Source organism: Spermophilus citellus, assembly GCF_964194105.1.
Source record: "Spermophilus citellus genome assembly, chromosome: 15".
NCBI lineage: Eukaryota > Metazoa > Chordata > Mammalia > Rodentia > Sciuridae > Spermophilus > Spermophilus citellus.
Genome location: NC_138195.1, coordinates 41,228,406 through 41,245,866, shown reverse-complemented (window position 1 = coordinate 41,245,866; position 17,461 = coordinate 41,228,406). Strand labels below are relative to the sequence as shown.

Below are 17,461 nucleotides of genomic sequence, written 5' to 3'. Positions count from 1 at the left end.
TAGCCAGAACAATTAGACAAAAGAAAGAAATTAAAGAGATACAAACAGGAAAAGAAGAGCTCAAACTATCTTTATTTGCTGATGACATGATTCTACATTTAGAAGACCCAAATAACTCTATTAGAAAGCTTCTAGGATTCATAAATAAATTCAGGAAAGTAGCAGGGTATAAAATCAACACGAGTAAATCAGTTGCACTTTATACTCCAATGATATATCAGCTGAAAGAGAAATTAGGAAAATTATCCCTTTACAATAGCCTCAAAAAAATTATTTGGGAATCAATCTAACAAAAGAGGTGAAAGACCTCTTTAATTAAAACTACATAACACTAATAAAAGAAGTTAAAAAGATCTATTTTTCTTCCTTTTGTTTGTTTGCTTTTTATTTACCTGTCTCACATAATGACAGGTCTGCTTTCCTGGCCTTGGTAATTTGTGTAGAGTTCCTTCCCTTCTACATAGCTATTCCTCCTGTTCCAAAGACATAAACCTTCCCTCAACCTTATCAGAAGGCATTACTATCTCTTCATAAATTCACTAGAATATCCTTAAAATTTTTTAAATTAGAATTTTTCTTTTATTAGAGCCTCCCAATCTTAATGTGCATAAGAATAACCAGAATGGCTTTTTAAAACAGTTACTTTAGACAGTTTGTTTAAACAAAAATTCTGTTTACCTAGGCAGGGTTGAGTCAATGAATTGGCATTTCTAACAAGACTGTGTGTGATGTCTGTCATGCCCATGGACCACATTTTGAGAACAATAGTGAAATCTAGGTTGTGAGCTTCTCAAAGATTGGTTTCTGTCTTTATATTATTCCTTGTTCTAGGAAATTTTCTATGAATAAAGAGTCAAGTAAAGTCAAGTAAAAATTTAATCATGTTTATGTTCTAAGGCATGAAACCCCATAGTGACAGTTTTTTAATGATAAAAGAGAAGCAATTCAATTGCAAAAGGAGCTTCTGTTTGTGTTTATAGGAACAATATTTCTAGAAAAGAAATGTCCATTACACAGGGAAAATCAAACTATATAGAAATTCTGAAGATAATTGAAAAAGGTGGAATAGTTCAAGGTAAAAAAAAAGAAATAAAAATAATTTTGAAAAAATTAAATGTTGCAGTGTAATCACATGAAGTTAATCTGAAAACTTCTCTCTTTGCAGTTGAATCATAAAACCTTCCAAACCTAGGGAGTATAGACCTCTTACCCTCACAGATGCTGATTAGATATGAACCTCTACATTTGCTAGATTTTGCATTGTCAATTAGAAACTATCACCACAACAGCCTGAAGTCCGATTCCCTTAATTATTAAAACTACATGGTAATATTTTTAGTGATTAAATTAAGTATCATCATGTCTAGCCACACAGAGAAATAAAAATTTTAAGACATGGACAGGACTCAAGAATAACACCATTTTCTTTGTAATAAAGTCCCTAGTTCTTTTTTGACAACCCAATGCAACAAATAATCTACAGTGTTCCACAATTCTGAGCTAAATATGAATCCCCAAAGATTGGTAATTTAACTAGCTGAAGGCAAGTGCTCTTTCTATTCAAATTCCCATGTTGTCTTAGATGAATGTATTTAAACACCAGATAGGCTTTGTTCTTTGTATGTTAATACAGTTAGTTATTAAATTTTCCTTGTGTCTTCTTTAGAAACTTTCATACACACACACACACACACACACACACACACATAAAACCCTCCAGGCTTAATTCTATTTTCATATGAAGATTTTTTTTTAATTTAAACATCATTAAAACAACTTTTCTCTAGAGAATTCTGGCCCCAAAGTACATTTTCAAATTAGTCTAAACAATGAGCTTTTGATAGTTCTGTTACAGAATACCACATTTCATTTTCAGTGGCTTCTTGACAACTGTAACTATATATGATAATTTAAAAATAAATTTAATAATAAAACAAATTTTAAGTATACAAATACATATATGTATTTTAACTAAATCAATTGCTTCAGAGAACTAACTTACCTTTGAAAATACACACTGGTGAAAAGTTGAAGCATTCAATTCATGACTGGCCATTCCAGATATGGTGACCATAGCAACAGCAGGCAACATCACCTGGGACTTTTAAAAAATGCAAATTATAAGCTTCCCCCACCTCTGTCCTATGAAATCAGATGCTCCAGAAGTATGACAGCAATCTGCTTTGTTTTGTTTTTACAAACCCTTCAGGTGATTCTAATGAACAATAAAATTTGAGAACTATTGCTCTAAACATACAGTAAAGATGGGATGAATGGAGGAGTGATTTTAGCAGGTAGAAAACATCTACCACTTATCTCCCTTCTGAATATTTTTTTGGAGATTTATGATGTCTGTCTCTGTCCACAGAATTGATAATTCCAGTTGTAAAGATGACTAAAATGACTAAAACAATTTTATATCCTCCTTCATATCCCCCAACCACAGTATCTCTCTGCATTCAATCTTAAATTGTAACTTCCATCATACAATATGGTCAGAGTTGTAAAGTATTGGGAAAAAACATACAACCCATTAGATTTAATAAAACATGAAGCAGAAAAGTAAAAAAAAAAAAAAACAACAATAACAGCAGCAAACCATTGCTATAAAGAAAAAAATTAAATTCCAGGCTGTTTAAAACTACCTACAAATAAATTCACCTATTTTACTTAATGAACTAGGAAAGCAGGAGGAGCTATAACTTTAGTTAAGCTGGGTTTCATTGACAAAGTCAATAAAGGATTATCTTATTGTACACAGGTAGATAGTGAGAAAAAACAAAATGGGAATATACATTTATTAGCATAAAACATTTTGGATTTGGGAAGAGATCCTTTGATTCAAATAGAAAAATACCAAATTAAGGTCTATAGAAAGAGTTAATACAACATCAGAAGAACTTAATGCCTTCAAATTGCAAAAAGAAATAATCATTTTTAGAACACATTTTTCTGGAATGTATACCCTTTGCTTTACCAGTAAAGAGCCAGAGAACACAAATTCACTGAAGAAAAGAGGATAGATGTTATGAAGTAGTAGTTTGCAGGGATACAATATGTAATGTAATATGTATTACAAGAATGAGGTATCTGGGATAAGAAATCTTCATTGGAAAAGAACAAATTATAATATAGTTTTCAGATGATATGTTTAGGAAGGGAGAGAAAAGACAGCCCATGTTTCTTGAAATGAAAAAGAACATTCAATATCTGAAAAGTGTTTTTGAAAAAAATCAATAATTTTGCTAGGAATGATAAGAGATATAGTAGAACTATGTGACAAATATCATAGAAATTTATTACAAATTGAAAATAAAGAAAATATGTGTTGACATCTCTATTTGAGAAATGTAACACAATTTGTAATGTAAAAATTTACCTTTCTGTACATGAAACATGTCATGAATAGAATTGAAATTAAATTATAAAACATTTGCAATAGGTATGGCCAAATATAAGTTCATAATTTTAACATGTTCAATACTCTTAAAAATCGATTGTTTGATCATAGTTTACCTTACACTAACTTTGCCATTGAAATGAAACTTCAAAGACAAAACATTCAAAATAAAGAAACATTACAATAGAATGTGGATGTGAAGAAGTTTTTTTACAAAGCACCATACTTTAGCTACAAATATACAAAAATCTTAAAGCAATCACGACCTGCAATCATTTTCCCATCACTTAGAAAATTATACATGCAACTAAGTTAGCTATATATTATGCATTTACCTTAAGAAGGTTAAGTGGGCATTCTCCTATCTTGTTAGATGAAGTGTAATTTATTTCAGTCCTTGGAGAATGCACTTTGACAATAAGAATGTAGCAACTGATATATATATATATATGTATATATATATATATATATATATATATATATATATACATATATATATATATATTTTCCTTTGATATACTTTCATTCCTAAGAAAGTGTTATCCACAAAGATGATCATCTTAATTATAATCTGCAATGAGGAAAACAATAAGAAAGAGTCAAGGTACTGTATATTATGAAATATGCTGCTATTACATTTTCTATGAAAAACTGTGATAACAGTGAGGAAGAATTTTAAAAACAGCCTAATTACATCTTTTTAAATTAATCTACACACAAGTAAGAAAAGAGATAAACAAAATCTAAAAGAGAAAAAAATATATGTTTGCAGTTTGGGGAAAGAAAAAGAATATTTGATTTTCTGCCCCCACCCCCATGATTTTCTATAAAGAATACATCTTCTTTAAATGTAATAAACAAGAATATTTAAAAGATGATATGACAGTGTTCAGGATACAAAAGAATGGCTTACTCAAGGAGAAGTCTCTGCAGTACTAAATTAGAAGGAAATTGCTCCTTCTTTGCTAACATGTTTTAAGGACACTTTATAGAAAGAGCTCGATCTAACTGATCCTTAGCTGCCCACCTCCAAGCTCACAGTAGGCTGCTTGACGATTTTGTTGAGTGAATGAACAAATGCCCAGTCTCCCTGACTCAAGTCTGTGGGTATTTTGGATAGTTTCTCCGAGTCCCCTACTGGTATAGCAAAGGAGAAAAATAACCTGAACAAATTAGAAATAATTATTTCCCCTAAAGTTAAATCCCAGATGTTAGAAGCAGATGTTATAAACTTTATTTAAATTTAACCTGGTAGTTGAATTTTCGTTATTATTAGGTGGGCATAAGAACTAATTTTCTGAGCTTTAAAAATTGCTTTGAATGTAAAAGATGCTTGGCTGACCTGTGCAGGACCTTAGACACCCACTGAGCTCAGGTTCGGCACAGGACCACCCCTGCCCACTGGCCCACAACCACCAAAGTCAGGCTTGGCCCAGACCCACCTTGCTGACCTGTGTGGAAACTAGGGCCCATAGTAAGCTTGGGTCTGCCCTCCCACCACCATCTGGAGCCCAGATCTTACCTACTTCTATCTTGAGACACTGCAGCCATCCCCATATCCTTTCCCATGCAATAGCCTTTACCTTGGGACAACAGGCGGGGCCTAGAAGCAACTACATCTTGGAGCAGTCATTCCAAAGCCAGTGTAAGGCCCACCCTTTCAGCCCCATCTCTGAAAGACATTGCATCCATCTTGGGACACCTCCACAGCCATCTCGAGTTTATCTCCTGCTATTGCTGCCACCTCTAAGGTTGCAGTAACATCTATCTTGGGACATGAGCAGGGTCTGGAAGCCCAAGACCAAGGGGAGGTACAGATAATCTGTACAGATGCTACAAGATTATAGAGTAGAAATTGTAATACCTTAGATCCACACTGTAAGAAAGGAAATCACATAGATAATGTGAAAAAACAAGAGAACGAAGTGCCCCAAACAAACCAGAATACTACAGTAACAGAACCCATGGACAGCTCAATTGATGAAATATCTGAGAAGGAGTTTAGAATGCTTATAATTAAAATGATCTGTGAATTAAAGAATGACCTAAATGAGCAAATATAGACAAAAATAGATTACTCCTACAAAGAGATAAGAGAACAAATACAGGCAACCATTGATGATACCAATAAACAGATAAGGGATAAAATACCATTAATCACACCCAAAAAGATATAAGGGAGTAAATATGGGTAGCAAAAGATTACTTCAAGAAAGAGATAGAGATTCTGAAAAGAAAACAAAAAACAAACAAACAAACAAACAACAACAAAATAACAGAAATCCTTGAAATGAAAGAAACAATAGACCAAATAAAAAATTCATTAGAAAGCATCACCAACAGACTAAATCATTTGGAAGACAGAATGTCAGATAATGAAGACAAAGTATACAATTTGGAAAATAAAGTTGACCACACAGAGAAGATGGTAAGAAAACATGAGTGGTACATCCAAGAATTATGAAATACCATAAAAAGACCAAATATAAGAGTTATTGGAATAGAGGAAGGCACAGAGTTTCAAACCAAAGGAATGCACAGTCTCTTCAATGAAATAATATCAGAAAATTTCACAAACAAAAAGAACGAATTAAAAAAAAAGTCAAATACAAGAGGCTTACAGGGCACCAAATGAACAAAATTACAAAAAAAAAAAAATCTATAGCAAGGCTCATTATAATGAAAATGCCTAGCAAACAGAATAAGGAAAGATTATTAAAGGCTGCAAAAGAGAGGAATCATATCACATAGAGGAGGAGACCAATTGTATCTCAGCAGATGTTTCAACCCAAAATCTCAAAACCAGGAGATCCTGGAACATCATATAACAAGCTCTGAAAGAAAATGGATGCCAACCAAGAATCTTATAACCAAAAAACTAAGCTTTAGATTTTATGATGAAATAAAAACCTTTCATGATAAACAAAAATTAAAAGAATTTACAACTAGAAAGCCTGTGCTACAGAACATCCTTGGCAAAATATTCCATGAAGAGGAATTGGAAAACAACAATGAAAATCAGCAAAGGGAGATATTACACTAAAGGAAAAAAATAATCAGTAAAGGAAAAAAAATAATCAGTGGAGAAACAAAGTCAAGTTAAATACAAAAAAAAAAAAAAAGCCTGGGAATACAAATCATGTCTCAATAATAACCCTGAATGTTAATGGCCTAAATTCACCAATCAAAAGACAGAGACTGGCAGATTGGGTTTAAAAAAAAAAAAGACTCAACAATATGCTGACTCAAAGAGACTTATCTCATAGGAAAAGACATCCGTAGACTGAAGGTGAAAGTTTGGGAAAAATCACACCACTCACATGGTCTGCAAAAATAAGCAGGGCTCTCCCTCCTCATATCAAATACAGTAGAGTTCAAACTAAAGTTAATCAAAATGGATAAAGAAAGATATTTCATACTGCTTTCATAATGCCCCAAACAATGGAATGTTTGTATTCATCAAACAAACTCTTCTCAAGCTCAAGAGTCAAATTGACCACAACATAATAATTCTGGGTGACCTTAACACACTACTTTTACTACTGGATAGACCTTCCAAACAAAATCAGAACAAAGAAACTATAGAACTCAATAATACAACCAATAGCTTAGACTTAACTGATATATAAATAATATTTCATTCTTCAGTGAACAAATACACTTTCTTCTCAGTAGCACATGGATCCTTCTTTAAAATAGACCATATATTATATCACAAAGCAAATCTTAGAAAATATAAAAAAGTAGATATACTACCGTGCATTCTATCAGATCATAATGGAATTAAATTAGAAGTAAATGATAAAATAAAAAATAGAACTAACTCCAACACCTGGATACTAAATGATATGCTTCTGAATGAACAATGGATTGCAAAAGACATCAAGGAGGAGATTAAAAAATTCTTAGAGGTGAATGAGAACACAGATATAACATATCAAAATCTCTGGGTCACTATGAAGGCAGTAATAAGAGGAAAGTTCATTGCATAGAGTTCATTCCTTAAAAGAAGAAAAAGTCCACAAATAAGTGACTTAACATTACATCTCAAAGCCCTAGAAAAAGAAGAACAAATCAATGCCCAAAGCAGCAAATGATAGGAAATAATTAAAATTAGAACTGAAATCAATGAAATTGAAACAAAAGAAACAATTTTAAAAATTGACAGGAAAAAAAGTTGGTTCTTGGAAAAAATAAATAAAATTGACAAATCCTTAGCCATGCTAATGAAGAGAAAGAGAGAGAACACTAACATACGTGATGAAAAAGGAACTATCACAACAGACACTACAGAAATACAGAAGATAATTATTTTGAAAACATGCACTCCAATAGAATAAAAACTATCAAAGGCATTGACAAATTTCTAGAGTCATATGATTTGCCCAAATTGAATAAGGATGATATACACAATTTAAAGGGATCAGTTTCGAGGGGTGACTAGAAGATACTATCAGAAGCCTACCAACCAAGAAAAGCCCAGGACTGGATGGATACATAACCGAGTTCTACAAGACCTTTAAAGAAGAACTAATACCATTACTTTTCAATTTATTTCAGGAAGTAGAAAAAGAGGGAGCACTTCCAAACTCATTCTATGATGTCAATATCACCCTGATTCCAAAACCAGGCAAAGTGAATTCAAAAGTAGCAAGATATAAAATCAATACCCACAAATCAAATTTATATCAGTGACAAATCCTCTGAAAACACAACAAGGAAAACTACCCAATTTACAATAGCCTCAAAAAAAAAAAAAAAAAACAACAACAACTTGAGAATCAACAAAAGAGGTGAAAAACCTCTACTATAAACTATAGAACGCTAAAGAAAAAAAATTATAGAAGACCGTAGAAGATGGAAAGATCCACCTTGTTCTTGGATAGGCAGAATTAATATTATCAAAATGACTATACTACAAAAAGCACTATACAGATTTAATGCAATTCCAATCAAAATCCCAATGACATCCCTCATAGAAATAGAAAAAGCAGTCATGAAATTCATCTGGAAAAATGAGACAGAATAGCTAAAGCAATCCTTAGCAAGAAGAGTGAAGTAGGTGGCATCACTACACCAGACCTTAAACTATACTACAGAGGTATAGTAACTAAAAACAGCATGGTATTGGCACCAGAACAGACTGGTAGACCAATGGTACAGAAGAGAGGACACAGAAACTAACTCACATAATTAGAGTTATCATATATTAGACAAAGCAGCCAAAATGTACATTGGAGAAAAGATAGCCTCTTCAACAAATGGTGCTGGGAAGACTAGAAATCCATATGCAACAAAATGAAATTAAATCCTTATCTCTCACAATGCACAAAACTCAACTCAAAGTGGATCAAGAAACTAGGAATTAAACCAGAGACCCTGAGTCTAACAGAAGAAAAAGTAGGCCCAATCTCCATCATGTCTGATTAGGCCCCAACTATCTTAATAAGACTCCTACAGAACAAGAATTAATATCAAGAATCAATAAATGGGATGGATTCAAACTAAAAAGCTGCTTCTCAGCAGAAGAAACAATCAATGAGGTAAATAGAGAGCCTACAATTAATTTGGAAACAAATTTTTACATCACATAGAGCATTAATCTCTAGCATATATAAAAAACTAAAAAATATTAACACCAGAAAAACAAATAACTCAATCAATAAATGGGCTAAGGAACTGAATAGTCACTTCTCAGAAGAAGATATACAATCAATCAACAAATATATGAAAAAAATGTTCAACATCTCTAGCAATTAGAGAAATGCAAATCAAAACTACTCTAAGATTTCAAATCATTTCAGTCAGAATGTCAGCTATTAAGAATACAAACAACAATAAGTGTTGGCGAGGATGTGGGAGAAAAGACACACTCATACATTGCTGGTGGGACTGCAAAATGGTGCAGCCAATCTGGAAAGTAGTATGGGGAATCCTTAGAAAACTGGAAATGGAACCACCTTTTGATCCAGCTATCCCTCTCCTTAATCTATACTCAAAGGACTTAAAAACAGCATATTACAGGGACACAGCTACACCAATGTTTACAGCAGCACAATTCACAATAGCTAAACTGTGGAACCAACCTAGATGCCTTTCAGTAGATGAATGGATAAAGAAAATGTGGTCTATATATATAATGGTTTATTATTCAGTATTAAAAGAGAATGCAATCATGGCATTTGCAGGTAAATAGATGGAGTTGGAGAATATAATGCTAAGTGAAGTTAGCCAATCCCCAAAACCAAATGCTGAATGTTTTCTCTGATTTAAGGCTGCTGATTCATAATGTGTGGAGGGGTAGCATGAGAGGATTAGATGAACTCTAGATAAAGGCAAAGGGGAAAATGATAGGGAGGAGAATGGAAGGGGCATGGGAATAGGAAAGATGGTGGAATGAGATGGCCATCATTACCCTAGGTACATGTATGAAGACAGGAATGGTGTGACTCTACTTTGTGTACAACCAGAGATATGAAAAATTGTGATCTGTATGTGTAATATGAATTGTAATGTATTCTACTGTCATATAAACAAATTAAAATTAAAAAATGAAAATAAAGATAGTCTCTACTTTACCTAAAATTTCTTAAAATTAATGTCATCTAAATCCTAGCCAGATAAAAAAGCTCAGCTCAGGAATATATTCGTTAATATTCTTTAATTTGAAATGCCATCATAAAATACTTCTTTCCTAATACAGATTACCCTTGGTAAACTTTTTTGTCGCAAAATGCTAAATATGTTCACCTCACCCCCATTTTTTCCACAGCAGGGTGTGGATAATACACCATCATAGAGTAACTGAATAATTGTTGCTTTTATGAAGTAAAATGTGATTTATGTTTTACTCTGCTTCAGTGTTTAAAGTTTCTCATTAATTTTCTCAATATCATATAAATTTGAAGAGTTTTGCAAAACAAATACTGTCAACTCTAAGCTAGTAATGGCTTTAGTAGCAATTTACAGATGAAGTACAAATGGTTTTATGTTTAAACTTGGTAAAAAGAGAGAAAGAAAAAAAAGAGAGGATAGGAGGAAAGAAGAGAGAAGAAGAGAGGAAGGAAGGAAAGAAGGAAGGAAAGAAAGAAGTAGGTAGAAAGGAAAGAAGGAAGAAAAGAGAGAAAGAAGGAGGGAAGAAAGAAAAAGTAAGACAGTAGGAAAGTCACCCATTTTTTGCTGAAGCTTGCTTTGACTTAAATGTGCTAATTGAACTAAGCCAAACTGTCTTGTCTCCCAATTCATTAGCAATATTGTAATTAAAAGAGCACCTTCAGTTCCAGAGGGTAATGACCTTTTTAATTGAACTTGGGAATTCAGATTGCTGCTGAATAGTAGTGAATTTAAATGCTGAATTCTTATGCCAAATTTTCTTCTGGTAAATGTGCAATTAGGAGTCAAATGTGAATTGCCCTTATAATTTGCCAGTGTTTTTGTGGATATCCTTCCTTGGAGTTCAGAGGAAAATAGATCTATTGAAAAATTATTATGTGTTTGATATGCAGTTGATGGACTCATAATAGTTACTTGTCTTAAAATAAATTTTGTTATATTTTTGGAAAATAATTTTAAACTTTTAAAAACATTGTCTTAAAGCAATCATTCTTCCTTGGGGCTTCTTGTCATCTGAATCATTGTATAAGCATGCTTCATTGCATAATTTTAAGCAGAGTAATTTTTTAGAGTCAAATACTAAGCTACTGAAACAAAAGAAAACTCTATATCTTAAAAAAAATAGAAGTTTATTTTTCCCTCATGTAACAGTTATGAATGAGTATTCCAGGTATTAGGTGCTTCTTTTTACATAGTCACTTGGGGTCTCTTCTAATAGTGTCTCTGTCTTCTTCACCATGTGTTATGTAAGATCACTTAGGTTTTCTTCATTCCAGCTCATAAGAAAGGATGGGGGAATATGGAAAAGAAAAGACTGGTCTTAAGGCTATCTAGTATTACACATCCCTTCTGCTTGCGTTCTACTGAAATTAATCCTAAGACTTCTTCCAGCTATAAGAGAGACTGGGAAATGTAGTGTTGCTGGTAGCCACCTGTGAGGCTACAAATCTATTACTAATGAAGAAGTAAAGACTGGATTTTATGGACAGCTAATGCCTCTGTCACTATATATTTATTTACGCACTATTGCCTTCTACTTTGTTTCATAATTATAAACAACAAGCCCTTCATTTAGGGGGGGATACAATATAAGGACCACACTAGTCTTTCATTACTAAATCTCATTATGTAAATCTGGTAGAGATTTTAGCTAAAAAATGTCATCAATTTTTCATTCTCCAAATAAATGTATAGACATTTCCTGTATTTCATATGAATTTAAAACTTCACATTTGTATATAAGTCTTCCTACCATAATTTATCTACCTTTTAAATTTTATAAAAATGTTAACTAGTAACTTGATGTACATTTGTTTCTACAAGGCTATACCACTAGTTTCATAAATCATTTTCTCTTTTTCTCTATAGGACAAACAATAAAAAGTTCATGGCAGTTGTTAAAGCTACTGATGAATGCAGCATTTCCTTATTAATTGACTAAAACTCTTCCTGTTTTAGCTATGGACAATTTCTTAGGCTTATCCCAAGACTTCATATTTGTTAAAGAATCATTTCCCCAGAGAAATATATTCTTAATATAAATAAAAAGAATGGGACAATTGTATTATATTTGTTATCATTGCATTTGATTGTTATCACAGTGTCTTCTGATAAGCACATCTTCTTGTGCTACATGTAAATTACTTATTTAATTAAGCATCATCTGCATTAAGCTTTCCAATTTTGTTTTTTACTCCTTGACTACTGGAAAGTGGTCTACTGTACACCTTGAATTAACAAGGAGATAGAATAATTTTTCAAATAGTGGTTAACTTGTGCTTGCTCTTATATGAATATCTGCTACTATTCTTTATTTTTTTCCAAGGAAAGCTTTTGTTTTAATATTCAGAATCATAATATCTTAAAATTTAGAGTTGGAAGGAGCTTTATTCTCATCTATTACATTCCTCTGAGTGGGTATTCAGCTTGTGCATAAATAATTTCTTGGTTAGAAAAATAACTGATTCCTATATTATTTAATTCCATATTTGAATATTTTTGACATATAGCTATTAGATTCTAATTAAGCACCTAGTAAATATGAAGCCCTACTTCAGCGTTTGTATACATGCTATCTCAATCCTTACACAAACCTTATTGTTAACATAATTTACTGTGTATAAAATAAAGTCAAGGGAGTTTTCATATGCAGTGCAAGGTTGTTACTTGGAGGGAAGCAAACTCTTCTAATGGATTGATTTTGTCCCATGTCCATGCCTTTTCTAATAAGAGGAATTTTCTCTGTTTATAGAAAAGTTAAGAAAAAAGTCTAACTACCCAATGGATATTACTCTGTTTAGTGTTTTTCTATGGCAGTCTTTGAGCTATTTGAAGTCAGCCCTCATGCACTCCAGGTATACCCTTTTCTCCCAAGTAAACTTTATAGTCCTTTCAATAGGTATTTTTAACATTGCATTATCAGAGACTCTCATCTATAAATGCTTTCTAGTTTATTTGTTGGTACTACAGCTCCAAGTGATGCTCAGTGGAATGTAGTGTTTTTGGATTAAACCAACTAGCTTCTATGAGACTATCACCTCAAGAGCTTAAACATTTTAATAATTTAGCCCAACTGAATTAACTTTGTAAAGCTATATTCTAGTACTCATTTGCATTCAGCTTGAATTTGCATATAATTTTATACATTAATAAATTATTGACATAAAGGATTTAGATATTGAATTATATTTATTCTTTCTATCTTCCTGTTATCCTATGAAAAGAGCTTGTGGATCCTTTGACTGCTCATTGATTTTTATGTACTAAAATTTTCATTGAAAAGAATCAAAGTATGGCTTTACTCAATGAAGAGGTTTTCTTAAAATAATAAAGCACTTTACTTACACATTTAACATGTCTTCTTTCCAGTTCTTTTAATTACACTATAATAAGGGTATTAATGTACACACTATATTCATTGAAGTTGAATTAAGTGACCAAGTCCATAAAGAAGGACGTTTAGTAGAAACAAATCCAGCCAAGACTTTTTATTTTTCTTATATTGTCATGATGATACAGATAAATATACATTGACCCAAAAGACTAACTAGTCAGAAATAAATTGTAAAAATACTGTGTGATATGTCTAGTATTGGCTCACCTTCACGGGTATTTTGTAAAGCTTGTGCTAAAAGTGAGAATGGCAAAAATAATTATAGTAAAATCTCTCAAACAAATATGCCTGTCAGTGGTGAAACACGTAAGATTTTCCTTCCATATCCAATTTTGAATGATTATTTCCATACATTTCCAACATTACATTATCAGACACTTAATTAAGCCTAAAGATATTAAAATCTTGGATCTTCCAAGGTGACCAATTGTCTGAGTTTGTCTGAGATCAGGTATTCAAAGTGAGTACCTGGGCAATGTGATAATGCCAGTGTAGAATTGCTAGTCTCTTGATTTGCTTTAGTAAAGATGCATGGGTCTGTTGTTTTCATAGAGTTCATTTACCATAAAATAAAATAACCCATTTCAACTTCCTTGATTCTATTCAAAGGTAAACCTTTAATTCTTTTCTTCCACACATCAGCAATCCAAGGCTGTGGGAAATGGTTTAGAAGACTGTGATGATCTATAGGAATGAGGAAAACAATATCAATGAGAGCATATTAGAAATAGGTCTCTTCCTATGTATTCCTGATGCTTAGATCTTAAAGAAGAAAATAGCCTGTATTTCTTTAAATATCTTCACAACACTAAGAATATTACTCATTATACAGTAGTTTCCCTATAGAGTTTGTTACTGAAGATTAAACTTCCCAATTTATTAGTTGCAGAAAGGTTAAAGAAACTATAGAGAAAAAATGATGATATGAATATAGCCCATAGTTGACAAGAATTTTCACACATATTTTTACCCCAACTTACTCAATATGTTAAAGACTTTTATTCTAAATGTGCATATAATGTCAACAACCCATGCATATATACACAAAGAATTCAAAAACACTTTTAAATTCTAGGATGATTTCCCCTTATCTCTTAGCACAAACCAGTTGACAGAAGAAATGTGCTAAGGGGATGCAAATTAACTGTATTATTAATTTAAGTAAAACCTAATTAGTAAGGTAAATCTTCTTCAAAAACCCACATAACGTATTCCAAAGCCAAATATAAATGAGCTATGATTAGCTTGCTGTTCCCTTTTATTAGTGCAGATTAATGGTGTATTCCCCGTGGGCATAAAGATGCACAACCATGTGTGTTTTCTCAGAGTCTTAGGACAATTTGTCACTGCAAAAGAAACCTCACTTCTCACTCTCTTGTGACAATATCCTAGTATTTAAACAATGTGAGAAACCAGGCTTGACTGGACAGTTGTCAATTAATTAAAAAACATGAGTAGGATTTATAAGTACAACATTTAATGAGTTGACTAAATTTCTCTATCATTCAATATCAAACATGTGCTCTCTTCATACAAGCATTTCAATGTTTTTCTTGTTGCCCTAGACATTATCCAGATTGTGTGTAGCATTGTTGCCAAAGAGCACTTTCAAAAACATTCTTGACTAGAGGAAACACAGGGAGTAGCAATCCATTAATGAAGCAGATTCACATCGATTAATTACATTCTGCTTCCTCTGTCCTAGCCTGTAGCACAACTCCAGGAGGGAAAAAAATATGATGCAAGGAGGAGAGAAGCCCTCAAATTAAATTTTCAAGTCTGATTTATGAGACTGTTGCCTTGGAAAAAATCTAGTTTTTTCTAATTTCAATTATTTGTTCTTCTGCTTCCCTGACTCGGCTGTTCTAACAGCCCAATTTTTTTTGGCTTGGCGCCTGCATCATTCCCTTCTTGGTTTGTTCTCATTACAGCACTTCTGCCTGATAGGAGTGAAAACCCTTGAAACTGGGAATCCAGACTATATAGAGCAAAACCTATTGTTGGCAATGGGTAGTTAAGAGACAACACGGGCTATTAACTTACACTGTTGTTTTCTGGTAGCCATTGCGGGGCACTGTGTGCATGCCATTATTCACAACCAAGGTCACCATTCTAGCCCCTGTTGGGATTCATTTTTATCAAGAACCAGTAAGCAAGATGTCCATAGAGTATCTTGTGCAGTGAACTGGCATTTAAGATGTTTTTGAAGACCTTAGCCTTTCCTAATCACATCTTGTGGCCATAAGGCAAAGTGCTTGAGGCCTGTATGTGTGCACAAGGGTATAATTTGGAGTATTAGCTATAGTTCTATTGCTTCCATTTGTAGAGGACTATAGAATTTAGAAATATGGGCCACTGAATCAAGTCATAGGAGGGCACACCAGCTTTGGGGTAAAAGACTGTAAGAGCAGCAGTGGAAAGTAGGAAAATTTATGTGTCTTAATTGTGAGTAGAAGCATGTTTGCTTTAACTGAAGAATAAAGTTAATGTAAAATATGAATGACAGAAATAGTATATTACAATTAAATCTTACGGGCTCCTTCTAAGAAGTATGGGATATATTTGCCAGGTAATAGGGTCATTATGAAGGTTTTAGAGAAAGAGAGGTGACAAAATCTAATATATATTCTAGGGAAATAAATTTCAAGAAAAGAGATGTTATATCAGGGTCAACTATTTAAGATTTGAGTTCCAGAGGGTGTGGTGTTAGAGTAGTTGGCTATTCAGAGTTGGGTCAGATCAGGGCGTCTGTAAAGCCTGATATGTCTTAAGCTTCTCATAGCAGCTGAAGTAAATAAGGTGAAGTGGTACAGTATGGTGTGTAAGAAAACTCATGAGAGATTCCAGGCAGTAAACAGGAAAAATTTGCAACAGTTTCATGATACCTACCTTTCAGTACCAGGAGCTTCAGAAATGATCTAGAGTATGAGGAACATGTTTCCCCATTCCCAAAGAATAGGCAAGAACTAAATAACACACAAGAACCAAGACAGAAGGGCTAGGTTAAGGGCAGGCCATGATTCCAGAAAGAAACTGGGCTATGAAGAGAGAGACTAGACAGACTATGGGGCAGAGATCAAAGCAGAAACTGTGGCCTAAATTCCAGACCAACATTATGTCAGGGTTCTGGTATAATAAAACCCCAAGGCTCTGAGGGAATACAGGGCTCATTCTTGGCACTGTAAATTCCAGGCTTGGTTGAAACACAATTCCAAGTTATGCTGATACTTCAAGCATGCCTTCCAAGATGCTTGCTGAACCACTGAGGATTAACTAGTCCTGAAATTGGCCTGGTTATGCTTAGAGTAGACCAGGAAAGTCATCTCAGTAGAACTTGGGAATAAGAGATTCAGTAGGGAAGAGTTGGGACAGATCAGGTGGGAGCTAAAAAGAAGCACAGTGGAATGAAGGCAGTGGTGGAAGGAAGGGAGGAGATTCTGACAAACCCAGGCAAAAGTCTTGTTGATTTAAAAAACCAATTTGTTCAAAAAGATTTCTTATTTTTATTTTTTCAGCTGAGAGGAGAAAAATATCAGACATTCACTGTAATGTTAGCTTGACAACCCAGCTTGCCCACATGAAGTCTGCTTCTCATCTAATTTCTTTTTGTGTCATGGGAGGACTGATATTGCAAAGATAAATTGAAGTGTTCATATGGGGCTCAGATATTTGTAGCTCTGAAGAGACACAGATATTCCATTTGAGTGTAGAAAGAGCTACTGAGATTTTTCCCTGTAGGTTTGAGCAGAGGAGTTAAGTTGGAAGCTCTCAAGTTAGTGAATCCTCAGACAGTAAAGTTCTTTTGGTGACCTCTGTGCCTCTTTCTTGAAAAGTCACCTTTTGTTTCTTGGACATCTCAATGTCTTTGAGCTCTGCGATACATGGAATCTAACCAATAACAAAAAGTAAGAATTGCAACATCAGCATCTTCCATTAATAGCCATAAAAGTCTGGAATATTTCAAAACTTTTTAAAAGATCAAATGAGGAAATGTATGTAACAAGTATGTATCTTATGCCTTGCATAAAGAAAAAAATATTAATATAATGGCAAAT

General features: G+C 33.3%; 1 protein-coding gene across 5 annotated transcripts in view; it reads left to right on the top strand.

Annotated features, from left to right (window-relative positions):
* CTNNA3 (catenin alpha 3) overlaps window positions 1–17,461 on the top strand; it is a 1,724,633-nt gene that overhangs the window by 896,514 nt on the left and 810,658 nt on the right. The window contains exon 10 of one of the 5 annotated variants that reach the window (XM_081267911.1): window positions 11,882–13,331. The exons of the other annotated variants lie outside the window; for them this stretch is intronic. Within the exon in view, the coding sequence (XP_081124037.1) occupies window positions 11,882–11,893 (12 nt within the window). The 3' untranslated portion in view covers window positions 11,894–13,331. Of the gene's footprint in view, window positions 1–11,881; window positions 13,332–17,461 lie in introns of those variants that run through there. 5 annotated transcript variants of the gene reach the window in all.